Source organism: Eubalaena glacialis, chromosome 5, assembly GCF_028564815.1.
Source record: "Eubalaena glacialis isolate mEubGla1 chromosome 5, mEubGla1.1.hap2.+ XY, whole genome shotgun sequence".
Classification (NCBI taxonomy): Eukaryota; Metazoa; Chordata; class Mammalia; order Artiodactyla; family Balaenidae; genus Eubalaena; species Eubalaena glacialis.
Window position 1 is genome coordinate 34,410,787 of NC_083720.1, and position 23,747 is coordinate 34,434,533.

Genomic DNA, 23,747 nt, shown 5'->3' on the forward strand with positions numbered 1-23,747 from the left:
CAGTCTTAAGTATTAAGTGAAAATATGGAGGCACAGACTCTCCACTGCTCTGAATTTGAAAGCTCAAACATTGGGGCAGGGAAATATTGTATCCTCATTCGAAGGGCATGTGATTTATTTCCTCTGACTGCTAATTGCTACAGAAAGCAGAGAAGTGGATTTCAAAAGGGAACTCAACAAAACTTACCTGGCTTGAAAAATGCTTAAGTGGCATTGGTTTGAATTTATAGGCTCCTTTGGTGATTAGCATAGGGCAGCCAAAACAATTAGAGGCTAAATAAATGGGTACTTTCTGGAAATGTCTTTATTTAAAGTCTTTAGCAGGAGAAGACAAGTAAAAGAGGACAATTTTTAAGCCCTGAATAGAAACGGAACTTTACTTGGGAAAGTCCTCTCTGTATTTAATTTTTCTGTTGTAATTGTTCTATTGCTGAGAAGGAAAACTTTTGACTGGATGAGATATACTGATTTTATCCATTTGTTTGTTCATTCAACAAATATTTATTTAGTGCTCATTGTGCCAGGCATTGTTTTAGATCAGTGGTTTTCAATCCCAAATTTTGCCTCCCCCCACCGTCTGCCTGGGATATTTGATAATGTTTGGAGTCATTTATGGTTGTCACCATTAGGGGATGAAGGTGCTATTGGCATCTAGTGGGTAGAGGTGAGGGATGCTGCTGGTATTCTACAATGCAAAGGGCAACACCCCGCAACAAAGAATTATCTAGCCCAAAATGTAAGTGGTGCAAATGTTGAGAAATCGTTTTGTAGGTAATGTCAATACAGCAATGAAAAAACTGAGAGAAACATCATCTCTTATGGAACATTTTAGTGATGGAAGAGAAACAAAAAACCAATTAATAAAGAAATATGTAGCATGCCAGAACGTGGTAAGGCACTATGAAAGAAAATAAACCAGCTGGTGGGTAGTGGTTATTCCGGCATAGAGAGAAGTCAGAGGAAGCCTCACTAATAAGGGGACTTTTGAGCAGAACCCTGGAAAGAAGGAAATAAGGTCTGAGAATGGGGACTAATCCCATCTTGCCTTTTTAAAAAACTATATGTGTGCTAATCACGCATGAATTGGGGATAAAGATAATTTTAAGGTAATTTGTGGACAAATTATGGGTGTCATTGCTTTTTTCCTCTCTTTTTATTGCCAAAATCTTTATGCTGGTTTAGATATAGAGTACACCATGCTCCAATTTGTAAATATTTTAGACAAATGAGAAGGTTGCCTTTCTTCACAACCAATTGAAACAGACTCTTTTAATGCAACTTAATTATTGCAGGCCACAGGTTCCAAGCAGCATATACAAAGCAGTGATCAGTGCAGCATTATATATGTATACAGGCATACCTCAGAGATATTGTAGGTTCAGTTCCAGACCACTGCAATAAAGGTAGTCATGAATTTTTTCATTTCCCAGTACATATAAAAGTTATGCTTATGTTATGCTATAGTCTCTTATGTGTGCAATACCATTATGTCTAAAAAAACAATGTACATACCATAATTTTAAAATACTTTATTGCTAAAAAATGCTGATCATCATCTGAGCCTTCAGTGGGTCATAATCCTTTCGCTGTGGATGGTCTTGCCTTGATGTTGGTAGCTGCTGACAGATCAGCGTGGTGGTTGCTGAAGACTGGAATTTTTAAAAATTCCTTTTTTTAAAATTTATTTTTTATTGGAGTATAGTTGATTTACAATGTCGTGTTAGTTTCAGCAAACTGATTCAGTTATACATACATATATACATCTACTTTTTCAGATTCTTTTCCCTTATAGGTTATTACAAAATATTGAGTATGCTGTGCTATACAGCAGGTCCTTGTTGGTTATCTATTTTAAGTATAGTAGTGTGGATATGTCCATCCCAAACTCCCAATTTATTCTCCCCCCCCCATCTTTCCCCTTTGGTAACCATAAGTTTGTTTTCTAAGTCTGTGAGTCTATTTCTGTTTTGTAAATAAGTTCTTTTGTATCACTTTTTTATATTCCACATATAAGTGTATCATATGATATTTATCTTTCTCTGTCTGACTTACTTCACTTAGTATAATATAATAATCTCTAGGTCCATCCACCTTGTTGCAAATGGCATTATTTCATTCTTTTTATGTCTGAGTAATATTCCATTATATATGTATGTACCACATCTTCTTTATCCATTCATCTGTCAATGGACATTTAGGTTGCTTCCATGTGTTGGCTATTGTAACTAGTGCTGCTATGAACATAGGGGTGCCTGTATCTTTTCAAACTAGAGTTTTGTCCAGATATATGCTCAGGAGTGGGATTGTTGGATCATATGGTAGCTATATATTTAGTTTTTTTAAAGGAACCTCCATACTGTTCTCCATAGTGGCTGTATCAATTTACATTCCCACCAGGAGTGCAAGAGGGTTCTCTTTTCTCCACACCCTCTCCAGCATTTATTGTTTGTAGACTTTTTGATTATGGCCATTCTGGCTGGTGTGAGGTGATACCTCATTGTAGTTTTGATTTGCATTTCTCTAATAATTAGTGATTTTGAACATCTTTTCATGTGCTTTTTAGCTGTCTGTCTTCTTAGGAGAAATGTCTATATAGATCTTTTGCCCTTTTTTGATTGGGTTGTTTGGTTTTTTTGCTATTGAGATGCATGAGCTGTTTGTATATTTTGGAGATTAATCCCTTGTCAGTTGCTGCATTTGCAAATGTTTTCTCCCATTCTGAGGGTTGTCTTTTCATTTTGTTTATGATTTCCTTTGCTGTGCAAAAGCTTTTCAGTTTCATTAGGTCCCATTTGTTTATTTTTGTTTTTATTTTCATTACTCTAGGAGGTGGGTCCAAAAAGATCTTCCTGCAATTATGTCAAGGAGTGTTCTGCCTATGCTTTCCTCTAAGAGTTTTATATTATCCTGTCTTACATTTAGGTCTTTAATCCATTTTGAGTTTATTTTTGTGTATGGTGTTAGGGAGTGTTCTAATTTCATTCTTTTACATGTAGCTGTCCAGTTTTCCCAGCACCACTTACTGAAGAGACTGTCTTTTCTCCATTGTATGGTCTTGCCTCCTTTGTCATAGATTAATTGACCATGGGTGCGTGGGTTTATTTCTGGGCTTTCTATCCTGTTCCATTGGTCTATATTTCTGTTTTGTGCCAGGACCATACTGTTTTGATGACTAGTAGCTTTGTAGAATAGTCTGAAGTCAGGGATCATGATTCCTCCAGCTCCGTTTTTCTTTCTCAGGATTGCTTTTGCTATTCAGGGTCTTTTGTGTTTCCATACAAATTAAAAAATTTTTTGTTCTAGTTCTGTGAAAAATGCCTTTGGTAATTTGATAGGGATTGCATTGAATCTGTAGATTGCCTTGGGTAGTGTAGTTATTTTGACAATATTGATTCTTCCAATCCAAGAACATGGTATATCTTTCCATCTGTTTGTGTCATCTTTGATTTCTTTCATCAGCATCTTATAGTTTTCGGAGTACAGGTCTTTTGCCTCCTTGGGTAGGTTTATTCCTAGGTATTTTATTCTTTTTAATGAGATGGGAAATGGTATTGTTTCCTTAATTTTTATTTCTGATCTTATGTTGTTAGTGTATAGAAATGCAAGAGATTTCTGTGTATTAGTTTTGTAACCTGCAACTTTACCGAATTCACTGATGAGCTCTAGTAGCTTTCTGGTAGCATCTTCAGGATTTTCTATGTATAGTATCATGTCATCTGCAAACGGTGACAGTTTAACTTCTTCTTTTCCAATTTGGATTCCTTTCATTTCTTTTTCTTCTCTGATTGCCATTACCAGGACTCCCAAAACTATGTTGAATAAACGTGTTGAGAGTGGGCATCCTTGTCTTGTTTCTGATCTTAGAGGAAGTGCTTTCAGCTTTTCACCATTGAGTATGATGTTAGCTGTGGATTTGTCATATATGGCCTTTATTATGTTGAAGTAGGTTTCCTTTATGCCCACTTTCTCAAGAGTTTTTGTCATAAATTGGTGTTGAATTTTGTCAAAAGCTTTTTCTGCATCTATTGAGATGATCATATGGTTTTTATTCTTCAATTTGTTAATGTGGTGTATCACACTGATTGATTTGCATATATTGAAAAATCCTTGCACTCTGGGATAAATCCCACTTGGTCATGGTCTATGATCCTTTCAATGTATTGTTGAATTCAGTTTGCTAGTATTTTGCTGAGGATTTTTGTGTCTATGTTCATCAGTGATATTGGCCTGTAATTTTCTTTTTTTGAGGTATCTTTGTCTGGTTTTGGTATTAGGGTGATGGTGGCCTCATAGAATGAGTTTGGGGGTATTCCTTCCTCTGCAATTTTTTGGAATAGTTTCAGAGGATACGTGTCAACTTGTCTCTAAATGTTTGATAGAATTCGCCTGTGAAGCCATCTGGTCCTGGACTTCTGTTTGTTGGGAGTTTTTAAATCACAGTCTCAATTTCAGTACTTGTGATAGGTCTGTTCATATTTTCTATTTCTTCCTGGTTCAGTCTGGGAGATTGTACCTTTCTAAGAATTTGTCCATTTCTTCCAGGTTGTCCTTTTTATTGGCATAGAGTCACTTGTAGTAGTCTCTTATGATCCTTTGTATTTCTGTGGTGTCAGTTGTAACTTCTTTTTCATTTTTAATTTTATTGATTTGAGTCCTCTCCCTTTTTTCTTGATGAGGCTTGCTAAAGGTTTACCCATTTTGTTTATCTTTTCAAAGAACCAGCTTTTAGTTTCATTGGTCTTTTCTATTGTTTCCGTCATTTCTTTTTCATTTATTTCTGCTCTGATCTTTATGATTTCTTTCCTTCTACTAACTTTGGGTTTTGCTTGTTCTTCTTTCTCTAGTTGTTTCAGGGATAAAGTTAGGTTGTTTATTTGAGATTTTTCTTGTTTCCTGAGGTAAGATTGTATTGCTATAAACTCCCCTCTTAGAACTGCTTTTGCTACCTCCCATAGGTTTCGGTTTGTCGTGTTTTCATTTTCATTTGTCTCTAGGTATTTTTTTAATTTCCTCTTTGATTTTTTCAGTGATCCATTGGTTGTTTAGTAACATATTATTTAGCCTCCACATATTTGTGTTTTTTACAGGTTTTTTTCTTATAGCTGATTTCTAATCTCATAGCGTTGTGGTAAGAAAAGTTGCTTGTTGTGATTTCAGTTTTCTTAAATTTATCAAGGGTTGCTTTATAAACCAGCGTGTGATCCATCCTGGAGAATGTTCTGTGTGCACTTACGAAGAATATGTATTCTGCTGCTTTTGGATGGAATGCTCTATAACTATCAATAAGACTATCTGGTCTAATGCGTAATTTCAGGCCTGTGTTTCCTTATTCATTTTCTGTCTGGATCAGCTGTCCATTGATGTAAGTGGGGTGTTAAAGTCCCTCACTATTATAGTGTTACTGTTGATTTCTCCTTTTATGGCTGTTAGCATTTGCCTTATATATTGAGGTGCTCCTATGTTAGGTGCATATATATTTACAATTGTTACATCTTCTTCTTGGGTTGATTCCCTTGATCATTATGTAGTGTCCTTCTTTGTCTCTTGTAATAGTCCTTATTTTAAAGTCTATTTTGTCTGATATGAGTATTGCTACTCCAGCTTTCTTTTGATTTCCATTGCATGGAATACTTTTTCCATCCCCTCACTTTCAGTCTCTATTTGTCCTTAGATCTGAAGTGGGTCTCTTGTAGACAGCATATATACAGATCTTGTTTTTGTATCCATTCAGCCAGTCTTTGTCTTGGTTGGAGCATTTAATCATTTTATGTTTAAGGTAATTTTCAATATGTATGTTCTTATTGCCATTTTGTTAATTGTTTTGGATTTGGTTTTGTAGGTCTTTTTTTCTTCCCTTCCTCTTTTGTTCTCTTCTCTTGTGATTTGACGACTATTTTTAGTGTTGTGTTTGGATTGTTTTTCTTTTTTGTGTGTGTATCTATTGTAAATTTTGGTTTGTGGTTACCATGAGGTTTTGGTATAGTAGTCTATATTTATATACAAGGTTGTTTTAATTTGCTGGTCTCTTAATTTCAAATGCACTTCCAATATCCTGCATTTGTACTCTCCTCTTCTCACAATTGCTGGTTTTGTTGTCATACTTGTGTGTGGATGATTTCCTGCCTTTACTGTATGATTGCCTTTACTGGTGAGCTTTCCCATTTGTAATTTTTTTGCTTCTAGTTGTGGCCATTTCTTTTCCATCTAGAGAAATTCCTTTAGCATTTGGTATAAAGCTGGTTTGGTGCTGCTGAATTCTCTTAGCCTTTGCTTGTGTGTAAAGTTTTGATTTCTCTGTCAAATCTGAATGAGAGCCTTGCTGGTAGAGTATTCTTGGTTGTAGGTTATTCCCTTTCATCACTTGAAATATATCATGCCACTCCCTTCTGGCCTGAAGAGTTTCTGCTGAAAAATCAGCTGATAACCTTATGGGGATTCCCTTTTATGTTATTTGTTGCTTTTCCTTTGCTGCTTTTAATGTTTTCTCTTTGTCTTTAATTTTTGCCAGTTTGATTAACATGTGTCTTGGTATATTCCTTCTTGGGTTTATCCTATATGGGACTCTCTGCACTTCCTGGACTTGAGTGAGTGTTTCCTTTCCCATGTTAGGGAAGTTTCTGGCTATTATCTCTTCAAATATTTTCTCAGGCCCTTTCCTTCTCTCTTCTCCTTCGTGGACCCCTATAATGTGAGTGTTGGTGTGTTTAATGTTGTCCCAGAGGTCTCAGACTGTCCTCATCTCTTTTCATTCTTTTTTCATTATTCTGCTCCATAGTAGTGATTTCCACCAATCTGTCTTCCAGCTCACTTATTCGTTCTTCTGCCTCATTTATTCTGCTACTGATTCTTTCTAGTGCATTTTTCATTTCAGGTATTGTGTTTTTCATCTCTGTTTGTTTGTTCTTTAAATCTTCTAGCTCTTTATAAAACATTTCTTATATCCTCTTGGTCTGTGCTTCCATTCTTTTTCCAAGATTTTGGATCATCATTACTATCATTACTCTGAATTCTTTTTCAGGCGGATTGCCTGTCTCTACTTCACTTAGTTGTTCCTCTGGGATTTTATCTTGTTCCTTCATCTGGAGCATATTTCTCTGCTGTCTCACTTTGTCTACCTTTCTGTGTTTGTGGTCTCCATTCTTCAGGCTGCAGGATTGTAATCCTTCTTGATTCTCGTGTCTGCCCCCTTGTGGGTGAGGTTGGTCTGGGGATTTGTGCAGGCTCCTGGTGGGAGGGACTGGTACCTGCTCACCGGTGGGTGGAGCTGTGTCAAGGAGTGTGTTTATTGGCAGCTGTTAATTCAGGAAGACTTTAGGCAACCTGTCTGCTGATGGGTGGGGCTGTGTTCCCACCCTGTTGGTTGTTTGGCCTGAAGCATCCCAGCACTGGAGCCTGCAGGCTGTTGGGTGGGGCCAGGTCTTGGTGCCAAAATGGCAACCTCCAGGAGAGCTCATGTCAATGAGTATTCCCTGGGGTATCTGCCACCAGTCCTTGCCCTCACAGTGAGCCACAGTTGACCCCTGTCTCCCCAGGAGACCCTCCAAGACCCACAGGTAGGTCTGGCCCAGGATCCTATGGAGTCACTGCTTTGCCCTTGGTCCCAGTGCATGTGAAAGCTTGTGTGAGCCCTCCAGGGGTGGAGTCTCTGCTTCCCCCAGTTCTGTGGAACTCCTACACTTAAGCCTTGTTGGCCTTCAAAGCCAAATGTTCTGGGGGCTCCTCCTCCCAATGCCAGACCCCCAGGCTGGGGAGCCTGACATGGTGCTCAGAACTCTCACTCCTGTGGGGGAACCTCTGTGATGTAATTATTTTCCAGTTTGTGGGTCACCCACTCAGCAGATATGGGATTTGATTAAATTGTGAAAGTGCCCCTGCTACCATGTCATTGTGGCTTCTTCTTTGTCTCTGTGTGTAGAATATCTTTTTTGGTAGGTTCAAGTCTTTTTTGTTGATGGTTGTTCAGCACTTAGTTATGATTTTGGTGTTTTCATGAGAGGAGGTGAGCTCAAATCCTTCTACTCTGCCATCTTACTGCTTCAGAAGCCTGAGGGTCAGTGTGATATAATGGCAAGCGTACTCTATTTGAAGACTTGGGGCCAAGTCTAGGCTTCCTTTTTACTTTCCCTCTGGCCTCGGGTAAGTCATTTAATTTCTCTGGGTCTTCCTCCAGTCTTAAAATATCACTGACTCTAAACAAAGAACTTTGGGTTGTGCACGCCCAAGCATGGCCACACAGCCTGGGCCTCCTCTTTGCTTCCCAAGGAGCAGTCACTACCTGCTCTGAAGGAAACTGCTACCAGGCCTGGCAATTTCTTAAAATAAGACAATGATGAAGGTTGCCACATTGTTTGATGCTTTCTTTCATGAAAGATTTCTCTTTAGCATGCAAGGCTGTTTGGTAGCATTTTACCCACTGTAGAATTTCTTTCAAAATTGGAGTTAATCTCTGCAACCCTGCTGCTGCTTTATCAACTAAGCATTTGTAATGTTCTAAATCATTTATGCTAATTTCAACAATCTTCACAGCATCTTCACCAAGAGTAGTTTCTATCTCAAGAAACCACTCTCTTTGCTCATCCATAAGAAGCATCTCCTCATCTGTTGAAGTTTTATCATGAGATTGAAGCGATTTAGTCGCATCTTCAACCTCAACTTCTAATTCTAGTTGTCTTGCTATTTCTACCACCTCTGCAGTTCCTTCCTCTGCTAAAGTCTTAAACCCCTCAAAGTCATCCATGAGGGCTGGAATTAACTCCTTCCAAAATCCTGTTAGTGTTGATATTTTGACTTCTTCCCACGAATCACAAATGTTCTTACTGGCATCTAGAATGGTGAATCCTTTCCAGAGGTTTTCCATTTACTTTGCCCAAATCCATCAGAGGAATTGCTATTGATGGCAGCTATAGCCTTATGAAATGTATTTCTTAAATAATAAGACTTGGAAGTCAAAATTATACCTTGATCCATGTGCTGCAGAATGAAAGTTATGTTAGCAGGCATGAAAACAACATCAATCTCATTGTACACCTCCATCCGAGCTCTCGGGTGACCAGGTGCCTTGTCAATGTGCAGTCATATTTTGAAAGAAATGTTTTTTCTGAGCAATAGTTCTCAACAGTGGGCTTAAAATATTCAGTAAACCATGTTGTAAACAAATGTGCTGTCACCCAGGTTTTGCTGTTCCATTTGTAGAACATAGGAAGAGTAAACTGAGCATCATTCTTAAAGACCCTGGGATTTTTGGAATGGCAAATGAGCACTGGTTTCAAGTTAAAGCTACCAGGTACATTAGCCCCTAACAAGAAAGTCAGCCTGTCCTTTGAAGCTTTGAAGCCAGGCATTGACTTCTCCTCTCTAGCTATGAAAGTCCTAGATGGCATCTTCTTCCAATAGAAGGCTGTTTCATCTGCATTGAAAATCTGTTGTTTAGTGTAGCCACCTTCATTAATTATCTTAGCTAGATCTTCTAGATAACTTGCTGCAGCTTCTACATCAGCACTTGCTGCTTCACCTTGCACTTTTCCTGAAACCTCATTAACCAAGCACTGCTAGTTTCCAACTTTTCTTCTTCAGCTTTCTCACCTCTCTCAGCGTTCACAGAATTGAAGAGAGTTAGGGCCTTGCTCTTGATTAGGCTTTGGCTTAAGGGAATGTTGTGGCTGTTTTGATCTTCTATCCAAACCACTACAACTTTCTCCATCTCAGCATTAAGGCTGTTTCACTTGCTTGTCATTCATGTGTTTACTGGAGTAGCACTTTTAACTTCCTTCAAAAACTTTTCCTTTGCATTCAAAACTTGGCTTACTGCTTGGTGTAAGAAGCCTAGTTTGTTTTGACATGCCTTCTTCACTAAGTGTAATCATTTCTAGCTTTTGATTTAATGTGAGGGATGTGTGACTCTTCCCTTCACTTGAACATTTAGAGGCCATTGTAGGGTTATTAACTGGCCTAAATTCAACATCCTTGTGTCTCAGGGATTAGGGAAGCCTGAGGAGAGGGAACGAGACAGGGTAACAGGCTGTCGATGGAGCAATGAGAAAATATACAACATTTATAGATTGTTTGCCACCTTATATAGGTGCAGTTCCTGGCACTCTAAACAATTATAATAGTAACATCACAGCTCACCATAACAAATGAATAATGAAAAAGTATTATAATTTACTTTGTGAGAATTGCCGAAATGTGATACAGAGATATGAAGTGAGCAAATGCTATTGGAAAAAATGGCGCCAATAGACTAGCTTGACACAAGGTTGCCACAAAACCTCAATTTGTAAAAAATGGAATATCTGCAAAGAACAGTAAAGTGAAGCACAAGAAAATGTAGTATTCCTGTATAGTTAGTAAACGTAATTGTGTAGTATATATACATATAGTACATCCAGTGAGTATATGAAAAGGCTCTTCCTACACGATCTAATCTGAGAGTAGGAAAAGTTATCAGGGTTTGAACACAGACATAAATATAGAGAAGAATATTTTGAAAATAAGATCAAATTGTGGTTTGAGTGTTTTGTTTGGTATGATTTTTTTTTTGTTGTTGTTAATTTGTACATACATATAAGAATGTATAGAAGAAAAGATACAGGACCTTAGCTTCTCTGGTAGGTTTATCCCAATCCAAAATCTGATTTGATTTATAATTCATTGAAAGAAAATTTTAACTACAATTATATGTTGATTAAACTCTCTGTGTGAAATGTCAAATACATAAAAATATTTCATTTGCAACTGCAATATAATGAAGCTTCAATTTTGTCAGAGAAGTATTGGCTTTGTTTTCCAAGAATTTATTGATTAAAAGAAATCTAATTTCACATTTTAATTTAATATTTCACTTTTACACAGAAATGCTCAGAATAAAGAAGCAAACACTCTATGAGATTATAATTGCATTATTTAAAAAAATGTTTCATTGTTTTGAATATTTTAAAAACAGTAGCACTGTTGTAACAGAATGTCCATTCTAAATGTCTGACTGGTGTGACATTAACAAACAAGTCAAACTCTAGAAGAGTATTTATTTTCAAGCACACTATTTCTATTTTTTGATGTATAGATTTTGCTAATTAAAAAAAGGAGGAAATCACTCAGAATCTTCACTTAGCCCAGAATGAAAATAATTTAATTTCTTTATCTAAATCTGGTTATAAAAATGTAAGATTACATTTCAAGAGATAACATATACATCCTCCAGGATGAGGTAAGTCTGATTTTTGTATGCCCTTGCTAATGAGAACAGAATTGTAAAGGGTGACCAAGAAAACACAATATGAAGAAGATAAATATGCGGTATGACAAAAATTAATAAATAATTCCCTCGTCTGAGTTAGATCCATAACCAGGAGCTGTGACCCTGAAGTCAGTGATTTGATTTGGACCTGGCTTCAAGGGAGCCCACTATGGGGAAGGATCTCCTGTATCCATTTTGGATGTTCACTGCACAACTGCCACACCATCCATTTATTGTTCATTAATTCATTCATTTACCCACTCATTTACATAACAAACAGGATTATTGAGTACAGGCCATCCTTTCCCTAGCTGCTGATGATACCAATGCTCCTGTCCTCGAGAAGCTCAACCAAATGTAAGAGACATTGGCATGTGAATAACGAATATGAGAAATGTATACAGGATGGGACACTCAAATATATTTTGGGTGTAACAACAGAAAGATAGAATTGAAAAGGTAAATAGGCGGTTATAAAACAACCAAGATGAGGGAGAACACTCCAGGCTGAGGAAACAGCAGGTGTCAAGGCAAGACAATCCGAAGTAAAACTGTCCCTCAGGCCAGAGATGGAAAGATAGAGTCATGGTGTGAGAGGGCTTATACCCATTTTAATGTTATAACATGGGGTCTCCAACTTTATTAATTTTTTTATCATGGTAAAATATACAGAACATAAAATTTACCATGTTAACTATCTTTAAGTGCACAATTCAGCTTTAAGTACATTCACGTTGTTGTGCACCCATCACCACCATCCATCTCCAGAACTTTTACATCTTCCCAAACTGAAACTCTGCACCCATTAAACACTAACTCCCTACTCTCCTTTCCCCCCAGCCTCTGGCAACCACCATTCTACTTTTTGTCTCTATGTATTTGACTATTCCAGGTACCTCTTTTAAGTGGAATCATATAATACTTGTACTTTTGTGTCTGGCTTATTTCAGTTAGCATCATGTCTTCAAGATTCATCCCTGTTGTAGCATGTGTCAAAATTTCATCCCAGACTGTTTTGTTCATGGGTCAGTTAAACTGTTTTGAGGAAGTACCTCCAATGCATGGGTAGTATTAATGTATCACATACATGATAAAGAATACACAAAATAGATATTTTCAAAGGATAAGACTAAAAGATTAACTTATTATTTTCTTTCATAATGAATTTTCTTGAAACCCCCGTCTGGGCTGCCTGTACCTCTGTTTGGACACTACTGCTAGAGAACATGGAAAAGCATTGTGGAATATTAAGCAGAGGAGAAATATAGTTTGACACTATGACCCAGTTTTCCATCAGACATTCTCCTCCTGCTGTGTGCTCTATAGTTAGTGAGGAGGGGCAGGTTTCAAAGACTAGATAATTCAAGTCACTAGGTTTGTATTTTTAGAGTGGAATGTTCCAGTGAATCTAAGTGTACCCCTCATTCATTGCCATTGCATATCATTCTAACTTCATTCCACATAAAACATTTTGTTGAAAAGCATAAAATAACACAGCTACTGGAAAGCAGTTGCTGGTCACTGTTGATTTTAAGATTGCAGGTGAACGTGCTGGTAGAATTTAAGGGTATCTTGATGTTTTGGAGTATTGTTCAAAATTGTATCAAAGTCAGCCTATTCCTTAAAAACAAACCACAAAAGAGGTACTACTAAAATCTGGGGTTAGAACAACAGAGACTGCATAGTGGTTGAAAAAGCATGGACCTTGGAGTCAAGTAGACCTCAGTATAACTCTGACGTTACCGCTTACTAGTTGCGTAACGCTGGGCAAGTGTCTACACCTCTTGTAACCTTAATTTTATTATCTATAAATATTTGACAATAACTTCTTAGCAAAGTTGTTGAGAGCATGAAATGATGTAATGTACCCACATGCCTAGTACAGATGCTAGTTGGTGTTAGTGTCATCTTTTTCAGCTATGAACCCCAGACAGGAAAACCAATTTTATTACCTTGTTCCATGCACTAGGACATGTTTAATCCCTCTTTCTGGAATGCCCTCTTCCCCCCAGAAAAAATCCAAACTGGATTTCAAGATTCAGATTTCAGTGTCTCTTATTTTGACATTTTAGAGGTCCAATTAAGCTCCTTCTCATCACAATTCCTATATGATTTACTTGCGTCTCTAATATATTAATAACCACTAATTTCGGGTCAGTGCTGTGATGAGCTGACCAGTTTCCCTTCAGGAAAAAAAGGACTTATTGCCCTACTGCTGGGAGTGTCACCAGCAGACAGCTCCTTTTCAGGAATTATCTCAGATGAGGGCACCTCTCAGGTCATGCTCCCTTTCCAAGGTGGCCCCATCCAATAACCTGAAGGGTGATGATATAAGGGCCCAGGTTCTTCACAGCACTGTGACAAGTCCAAAGGATCATCTCATCTTCAGAACTTGCCTTAGAGTTGGCTAAGGCTTTCACTGTGACCAGATCACAGCTCAACCTCTCTCTCTTTCTCCGGATCTTCTGCCTATCCCTTCTCTTCCCCAGGTGGTGATCATAAGAACATTCCCTAATAAACCTCCTGCACCCAAATTTCCACCTCAGAATCTGCAACCCAGGAACCCAAACTGCAGCCTTACCTCAGTCACTTATTGCTACAATTATTGGTTCACTGCCTGTCTCACTCCATAGGCTGGGTTCACTTCTGGTTACTTTAATATTCTCAGGATCTAGTTAATACCTGGTTGGTATTAACCAGGTATTAACTTGTTGGATAAATGCTTCTTGGATAAATTCATTAAAACTGAGATTTCATTTTCTTTGGCCAAGAAATTCTATTTTCTTGTTTAATTAAGTTTATTTATTTATATTTTCTATGTTTACAGAAAAAGAAGTTAGAGGAGTTAACTCAAAAATCGACCCCAATTAAATAGTGGGGAAATGGGAATGACAGAATTGTAAAAGCCAATATACCAATGATACAGATCAATATAGTTATAATGAGTCATTGAATAGTTTTAAATCATTGAGTAAGTAGTCTTTGAGCTGAGTATCTACCATATACCAGGTACTGCTTAAGTGTTAAAATAAGACTAACTCTCTACTCCCAAGGAAAATTATGTTCAAGTGGAAGACAGGGGCAAAATAGAATAGAACAGCATAATTCCAGGGAGCAACAGGTAGCATGAAGGTCACTGAAAGGGATTAGAAAATACCATCCCAAAATATACCTCTCTGGCATGTTGATTACTTTGACCTGAAGGCAATTGAGATGCAGCAGATTCAGGAAGGGCTCTCTGCCCTCCCTGTATCAGGAAGAGGAGGGAATTCTTATCACCAGAGATGGGGAGTTGACATCAAGATGAGTCTGTACAAACAAATCTTACTGAAATAACCCTTATATTCCATTAGTTTCCCCCATATGTTTCCTGTTCACTTCTCCACAGTTTAATACCCTTAGCTCAAACCCCCTTTTCCTTTGTCTTGCCACATTTCCACAAGTTATCACTCTTTGTTAAAACGATATATAAGTCCCTGGGTCTAACGGCTTTGGGATTCTTGCTTCTTTCTATGAAACCCTCTGTGCCATGTACAAATACTAACATCAAATAAAATGTGCATGCTTTTCCTCCTGTTATTGTGTCTTTTGTGAGTTCTACTCACATGTCCCAGCCACAGAACCTAAGAGGAGAAAGGAAAAGTCTTTCCTCCCCTACACCGCTATAGGTAGAATGGTCAGGAAGGACTCTCCCAGAAGGTGAGCAGAGATCTCAGTGATGAGAATCCATACTTGCAGATATTTGGAGGAAAAAATTTGGGGGTGGGGGGGAAGTAGCTAATAAAAGGCCAGGCATTAGATACAAAACTGACTCTAAGTTTCAGGCAGCTAAATATATACACTAAATTGCTTGTTTTTATCTGGAAAGGTGACATATTCTAATTCTTAAGAAGAGCCAAAGTTTTTCCTTGAATAAAACTGGATGGCACTGAGAGAAGTAAACAATGTCTTCATCAACTATTTCACAACAAAGACAGAAGCAGAAATCTGTGCCAACTTTTATAGTGACACTGGAGACCTAACATTAAAAAGCATTCAGGAAAGACAATTTCTGTGAGGGGTACAATGGTTCAGCATGCTTAGAGCAGCAGCTAGATGACGTGACCTTTAGGTTTTCTTCTTTACGGAAGAGCTGGATGTCAGACAGTCAAGATTATATTTGCTCTCAAGGGCCTCAGTCCAGGTATCACAGAGTATTCATTTCTTCTCTGACTCAATAATCAAGAAAAAAATTGTTCAGAACAACCTGGGACAAAGGCTTTAATCATAACACTCTATTTTCCTGCTGCATTTAAGACTCACAATTTAGGCTGACTTCATAGAATTCTATTGAATATCACCTACCTAGATAAGGAACTACTTGTTTCCAGTATATAATTCCATTCTTTTCATTTGCAAATGTATACACCACCATCACCACCACCCATTGCTATAAAATAGGGTTTTCAGTTTTGTGGATGCATGTTAAGTTTTATTGAGATACCAATAAATGACAACAGGCATAAAATTAAGGAAGTAGTGTCAAGTTATCCAAGGAAGTGGGAAATGGAGATGATTAAGCTATTACAATAGGGCAGGTTTGCTTAACCTAACTTTGTAATTTTGTTTCCTGACAATTAAACCAAAAGATAGCTTTTATTAAACAGCAACAACACACCAGCAGAGGTACGTCACAATAATGTCACAGAAAGAACATGAATTCCAAAGTAAAAAATTTAGCAGAGCGAGTTTTATCATAGTAGCAGAGGAATGTCATCATATCACAAAACATGCATTGCAACCCTCAAAGTGCTTTGACTTCTCATTACTAATATGCCCTACAGATAAAATACCTACTAAGTCAATGAATGAGATGCATTTAATTTTGCAAATATTTAAAGCACCTATGATCAAATCCAAGCTCTACCACCTGAAGGAGTTTAGGACATGCCACCCCCAAATTTGTTACTTTGGTACATTGATCATTTTGAGCTGAAAGCACTTGAAAAGCAGCAAATGCAGGGAGAGGCTTTCTCTGCACTCCCTTATCTGCCTAGAGACAGATCCTCCAAAAGGAGCTCAACTGTCAACCAGGGGACACTGACTCCTCTCACAGGACAGGAGACTAGAAGTGACACCACAGCCAGACAGACTTTGTCACCAACTATTACATACCCCTGTGATTCTTCTAAGGGCCCATTCATCTTTCCTAAAATTATTTGCTCTCCCCTAAGTGGCCTACATTTCTCCTCTCCTTCCCCTATTAAGATAGTATATAAGCTCTCTAATCCTAACCTGTTTTGAGTTATTCACTTCTTTTTTCCTGTGATGCTCCCAGGCATGTAATATTCGAAATGAATACCCTTGTATACTTTTTCTCCTGTTAAGCTGCCTATTGTTTGTTTAGTTCATAGGCCCAGCTATTGAATGTAGGAGGGTAGAGGGAAAGTCATTTCTCCTTTATATACCTATTTTTTCAACTATAAAACCCCAACTGTAAAGGTGTTGGGATCAAACAACAATGTGTGAAAGCCCCTGGCTGACACGGCTTCTGGCGGATGACAGTCACGATGTCTTTCCTTCCCTCCGCTTCCCTTCCTTTCCTCTTTCCACAACCTAGTATAAAAGGAAGGCTATATCCTGAACGTAGATAACAGTCATAAGTAGCCTCCTTTTTGGGCCTGGAGCAGGTGTATAAACAGAGGCTGCATACCTTATCTACATATTTGAAAGTTGTAAGTCAAGCTGGCAAACTGTTAAATAAAATATGTTATATCCTTCCATCTTGATAAATATACCTTCATAACAATCTGGAAGGCCAAGTTCAAGATTAGATCTCTCAGGTCCCTCAGAGTTTCATGCCAAAATTTAGCAGGAGGCCCTGGGCACAATCCCTCTCCCCAGTCATGAGGCCTGTATCCCTACCCTTCCCTCTACCAGCTCCTCCACCCACAAAGGGCCTGGTAGGCATGGTGTGAACACCCCAGCATGATCGAGCTCCAGACACACCTCCATAATCAACTGGCCCTGGAGCCAAAGGGTGTGCCCACCAGCAACCACAGTCTGTCCTAAGGAGAAAGGGATTGGGAAGAGGTCCCAACAGGCCTTGGCGGCAATGATTAGGGCCTGTTGAACAGAAAATTCCATGGTCCCAGATGCCCTGAACTTAGTCTAGAAATGAGGTTAAGGATCCCAGGCAGCCAGGAACCTTGGCCCCAAGGACTCCTCACCTGCTTGGTGGAGAGGGGGCCACAGGGGGCGCTCTAAAACTCCACCTGAAGCCAAGTCTTGCCTGGTGCTCTGGGTGATACTGCTGACAAGTTTAGCAATTCTTGCAATAATCCACCATCACCAGGAAATCAATACCCACAAAAATACTGAAGTTAACATGATTAGGGTATCAAGAAAAAGTAATTCTATAAAAAGACCGTTTTCCCTTTTCCTGTATCAACAGAAGCAAAGATGAACGTAGCTTGAGTGCTTTTCTCTCACTCATCTTTTCTCCAACTATATCACTGTTTTAAGGTTCATTTCTATCTGTGCTTAGCACGTCTGAATTTTCTCTCTCCCTCTTCCTCTCCTTCCTTTCTTCCATTCGCTCATCCCTCCCTCTTGATTTCTCATTTTGTGTTTTGATAAACCCATCATTTTTATGGACAAAAAATAGAATTAGAAGCTGTGTTTGCTACCTTTAAAAAAGTTATATCTAGAGGTACATCAGTTAAATATGGAAGGAATAAATTTTCCCATCACAATGTGGTAGTAGTGGAATAGCTCAAACTTTCTTGATTTCTGGGACTCACTTTATTTGATCCAATGTGTCCTCTAAAAACTGCAAAATACCTTTACTGGAAAATAAAGAAAGTAAAATATCATGCTTCTTTTGGGTGTCTATGCATGCAATGAGAGGGGAGTTACTTAGCTTTAACAGGGCCTTTACACTGTTAACAGTCACATTACTGATCCAAGTACTTCCCATTTCACTAAAGGCAGGTAAAGGGGAAGGAGTTACTTTCTACAGTACTCAAAGAACAGGCAGGAACAAAAAGGACTCATAGCACCAGGGGAGAACCGTGCACGAACAGCTGGACAATTCCTTTTATTCCACCCTTCATTACCCCTTGAACAAAACTCACCAAATCTTCCAGTGTTAGCAGCTCATACTGCCCACTTACAGATTAGTTTGTATTCTTAAAAATCATTACAAATTAACTGTTCCCATAATCTGACCAAGTCTAACTTAGTCTTTGAGCCATTTGTCCTCATACTGCAAAATACCTTATTCCGTATAAAGTCCATGCAGGAGAGTGGTTCGTTTATTGTCACCATAGTGAGAACATTTCAGGATTTCATAAAAACAACCAATCAATCCTTTCATAATGAAAATGATATGATAGCCTTTGCAAAAAAGAAAACATCGCAGACCTAACATGAATTGGAGATGTGATTTTTGTTGTTGTTGTGTTATCTTCAGCTGTGAGGACATTTAACCCACCCACTCTCACTCTTTCAACTGATACTAGCAAAAATATGCATTGGCCAAAAAATTAACCAGAAGCTTAGCGTGGCCATAGAGGATAAAAGTAACTGACCAACTATCTTAGTCGGTTTGGGCTGCTGTTACAAAAATACCATACACTGGGTGGCTTAAACAACAAACATTTGTTTTTCACAGTTTTTGCAGTTGAGAAGTCCAAGATCAAAGTTCAAGGTGCTGGCAAGGACCCCCTTCCTGGTGGACAGATGTCGGACTTTTTAAATCCTCACATGGCAGGGAGCAGAGAGAGGGAGCAAGATCCCTCGTGTCTCATAAGGGCACTAATCCTATTCATGTGTGCTGGGCACGATTCCAATTGCAAAGATGGAACAGTTAACGAGAAAGATAGGGTGCCTTTCATGGGCTGGCGGGGGTGGGCGTGAGAGATGGGAGGGGAAATGGGTCGATAATAGACAATAAATAAGGAAACAAACAACATAATTTCAAACAGAGATAAGCCCAGTGAAGACGTTAAAATACCCTTCTCTCTCCATTCTGCACCTCCACCCCATCCCCACTTATCATCTCTGAACGACAATGTTTTCTGACAACCTCTCCGCACAATCCTGAATAGACCATTTCCTCCTTCTGCGGATGCCCTGATCCCATGTCTACCTCTAGCCTGCACCTTTATTGTATTTGTTTACCTGTCTTATCTTTCCCTACGAGACTTCAGGCCCCTTTGGAGTAAAGGTCAGACACTTTTTCTTAATGATTTTGTAGTTGTTATCCCTGGCACATGTTCTGTTTTTTGCTCACCGTATAACATATTCAATAAACGCCAATTAACTGAACGAACCTGTTGAAGGAATAAGGATGCCACTAACTGTAGCTAGCATTGAACTATTATTGTGCAACTTGAGGCTTAGTAGGAATGACTACATTGATGTGATCACAATCTTTTACAAAGATTTTATGATAATCTCATTAGAATCATGTTCTATTGTTTAATTTAGTAGCTCTCATTCCCTGTACCATTTAAAAAATATTACAGCTTAGGATTCACACTACTAAAGCGACATAGGTCAGAATTTGAATGAAACAGATAAACTGTGTAGTTAAGAGGTGAGCCCAGGGACACTGAAGAACGATGTAGCATTTCCCAGAACCCTAGAGAACTTGCTTCCAGAGACAGAGCAGTAAATTGTATTACTCAGATAGCAACACAGCACTGAAGGACAACCAACTAAATAATTTGAGGCTGCTTTCCAGTATTGGAAAGCACACTGTGACCTCACGATGGCTTTGCTTCGGGGCCATCTGTCTGAGGGCTCTAACCAGCTCAGGTCTTTATTCAGTGCCTCCCAGGGAACTGCCAGTTCCAAGGTAGGCAGAGGAAAAACTCTTGGCATTGCAAAAATAAAGAGCCTCTTAAGGTGATTTAGGACTCATCTGCATGATAATGGGTAGAGTATAGATGAGAGAGTGCAAACCACAGAACTGATTTCTTCCAACATTAATGAGAAAATGCCTTCTATTGTTGCCAAACCAGTTACAGAAGAATCATACTAAAAGCTCTATTAGGCATTAGGTATCAGCCTTGGACTTTATTAAGAGTTACATCTTTAAAATGTTACTTATCAGGAGGCCAGCCTATCTTTACAGCTCTGATGTGCTCCTCTACGCTCCCTGATGATTTTTCTCCAGCACAGTCAGGTCTAGGACCATGGATTAACTCCTGCGTCTTTCCTTCCACCTTCAGAGACAGGATCCAACAGAGCACAGGAAAACCACAAATCCAGTGGAGTACATAAGAAGCCTGAAGTCTTCTGCAAAGTAACCAACAAATATCTACTGTATTCTGTGGCCACAGACTTATTTTTTTTTAAGCTAAGTTTAGGAAGAGAATAGCAAAAAGTATTCCCATTTTTATTTTACTAATGGAAAATCTGGATCAAAAAGATGCTGAATTAGTGAATCTCAGAAAGAAGAAACATGTTATTAGAGATAAAGCAGTAGGCTTTTCCTGAATTTCTTATTTGTGGTCTCTTCATCAAAAGACAGAAAAGAGTTGAAACAGATTAGTAGATTAGTAAATTTGGGCTAACACAAGGCAAGTCCTGTTCTAACATTATGGTACCCATCATTCCTAAAATTAAAAATAACTACTATTTATGGAGCACATGCCATGTGTCAGCCAATATTCTAGGTGTTTCACGTACTTATCTAATTTCATTCTCCCAATAACACTGTGTGGTAAGTATCATTATCCTATTTTCACAGATAGAGAAACTGAAGCTCAGAAATTTTAAGTGATTTACTCAGTCTTATAGATAGTAAATTGAAGAGCCAGGATTGGAAACCAAATATGCGTGACTTTAAAATTTGCATTTTTTCCAATTTATACATGGCCTTGAGAAAATTAATTTCAAAGCTCAAATAATACCCCGTCCCCATTAAAAAAAAAAAACAATCTTAAAGGACAAGACTTGACTTTGCATTTTAATCCTGAGCTATCAGGATTTTTTAAAAGCATTAACTCATAGTAGGAATCTTTAAAGATTTAATTTAAATGCATTTAACTTACTTAATTTAATTAATTTGCATCACTAAGTCCAAGCACATTTTTTGAGGAAAGAGACCTTCTAAGTACAAGCTTGTCCCATTGGTCTCTCTAGCCTCATTGTAGTTTTTCAATCCGGAATGACAGCTCATGGTAGGATTATGAGAGCTTAAACACAGTGTGCCTCAAAGTGGGAGAGACAGGTTCTGGGGGATCACATAACAGGTGCTGCAGTGGCTACTTAAAACATTGCACAGCATCCACGTCAAAATGATGTTTACTAGAACAAATGACCTTTGAGAGAAAGGGAGAAGTAAAAGAGAGGGTGGATGGGAAGGGATAGCAATTCAGGGCCTGAAACAGGACATGTTATAATAACTGTGCCAATTATCTTACGACCATCACAAAATAAACTGAAGTTATTTCCTCAGCAGTCATTCAATCCAAGCGTGCTAAACATCTCTTACCATATTTGCATGTTATTCGATTCACTCTAAAGGAATGAACACCTATGTGATTTTCAAGAAATCCTATTATACTATCCGATGACTATAACATTCCTTATTTTCCCAGACATGATTGTAGTTTCAGGCCCCTTTTTAAGATAACCACAATCACAGTTCAGTACAATTACCTAGATAGATCTCCTGGTGTGACATCTCACACCTGTCTATTGAGATAAACTATCTTTTGTAGGTTTCTAAATCATTTGCTTTCTAGTGCTTCCCACGTCTTAAATTGGGTGCAGGAGGGAGAAGGAAAGAGGGATGTAGCAGGAAAAGAAAGACATGACAATATTAAGAATAATTCAGAATTGGCTTTTTAACTGTGGAAGGACATAATAAATTTCTCCTACAATTTGTGAATTACATTTACTTTCATTTTTCTTATTTTCTTACTTTCCTCCTTATAGAGGAAGGTAATGTTTGATTTTCTCCTCTGCCTTAAGTGCTTCCTTTGCAAGTGGAAGAGTAAGAGGAAAAGAGCTGGGAGTGCAGGAACCGGGGCCATGGGTTTCTTGTAGGTTACCTTGTAATTTCTGGTTGTACTCGGTCCTGTGAGACTGGCTCCTCGTCAAGGTACCAGAGTGGTTCCCAGGGACACTGCTCTCAACCACAGTGTCAGTCTTCCTTCTCTCCAGCATATAGAGCCTGGGCCTCGTGAAGGGCAGACTCTTTTTCCTGGTGCCCAGAGTTTCTTTCCCGGGGGCTCCTTTGGGCTCCATTGGAGGCAGAGACCAGCTCTAGGGGCCAGCGGGCAATGGCTAGCTGCTAAAGGGCCTCAGGGTAAAGGTTAAAGCCACCAGCCTGAGGAGATTAACTGCCCCCTTCTAAACAACCGGCTTCACTCCAGGGTTACCTAGCTGTGGCTGCCACCTCCACGGAGTCCCAGGGCTCCACCCCTATGAGGTCATTCTTTTTTATACCTAGAATCCAACAGGGGAAGCTGCCACCTGTTAACCTGAGATACCTGCCGCACCGAGCTAGGCAAAGCAGGGACTGCGCTGCAACATGCTGCTGAAGCAAACAAAAATCCCATTGTGTGGGCCGAGGGCTGGGAGTCAGGGGAAAGGAAAGTGAACAAGGTGAGGCGGGAGGAGGGGAAGCGCGCGTGTGTGTACCCTGCGGCTTACGGGTTTAGTGTGTGCCGCTGGGTGTGTACAGGTGCGCTGGGACACTGCGTTGCGGTTCTGCTGCCTCGAGCCAGACGGGGCTCGGGTGTGACTCTCAGCTAGAGTCACCCACACGTGACCGCGGAGCTAGTGTGGAGCCATGAGAATTTGCATTTGCATCACAACAGTGGGGACAGAATCGTTTTTTTAAGGATTACTGCGCGCCCTCAAAGTCATGCTTCCGCCTTTAAACACTGAACATTCAGAGATTATTTGCTAAAAACGTACTTGCCAAACCCTGATCCGCATTCCTGAGGAAACAAGGGTTTACACTGGAGAGGGGTCCGGCGGCAGGCGCGAGAGGAGGGAAAGGCCTGGAGCCTTTCCGATTTCTTGCTCTCCACGTGCTGCCCTAGGCTGAAATTAGTCTTTTCAGTCCCAACCCCGTCCTTCTGGGTCCTGATCCTTGGGAAAATAAGCACTGGGCCAGGGTGTGATTTCTGTAAGATCTTTTCCTGACCCTTTCACAGATGGAGTGCCCGAGAAAGGCAGCTCACCTTGGGAAAATAAGCGGAGGGAAAATGTTTGAAACTGAGAAGGGACTCTAGACAGTGGAAAGGCCTGGGGGGCGGGGAGGAGGGTAGAAAGGCAAATAGTGATGGGCCTTTCATTAGTTTTTTTGAAGTTGTTTTTCCTCGTATTTACTGAGATTTCTCAAGGGGAAAATTCTCAGAAGCTCTGGGAATGTGCCAAGTGTTTTGTATGCCCTCGTTAAAGAAAAGAGAGACCCTGAGGAGGAAAATAGATTCTTTTTTATTGCAGTGGGACTGCCAAAATCTAGCTTTGTGCTGCCCATTCTAAATCATGGTTAACTCTTGTT

At 39.2% G+C, this 23,747-nt stretch overlaps 1 protein-coding gene across 1 annotated transcript in view; it reads right to left on the reverse strand.

The window, feature by feature from the left end:
* The window catches only part of ARHGEF38 (Rho guanine nucleotide exchange factor 38), a 145,864-nt gene extending 123,384 nt beyond the window's left edge, over positions 1–22,480 (reverse strand). Inside the window, exon 1 of the mRNA XM_061191193.1 lies at positions 22,285–22,480. Within this exon, the coding sequence (XP_061047176.1) occupies positions 22,285–22,480 (196 nt within the window). The remainder of the gene's footprint in view (positions 1–22,284) is intronic.
* Positions 22,481–23,747: the final 1,267 nt, after the last annotated feature.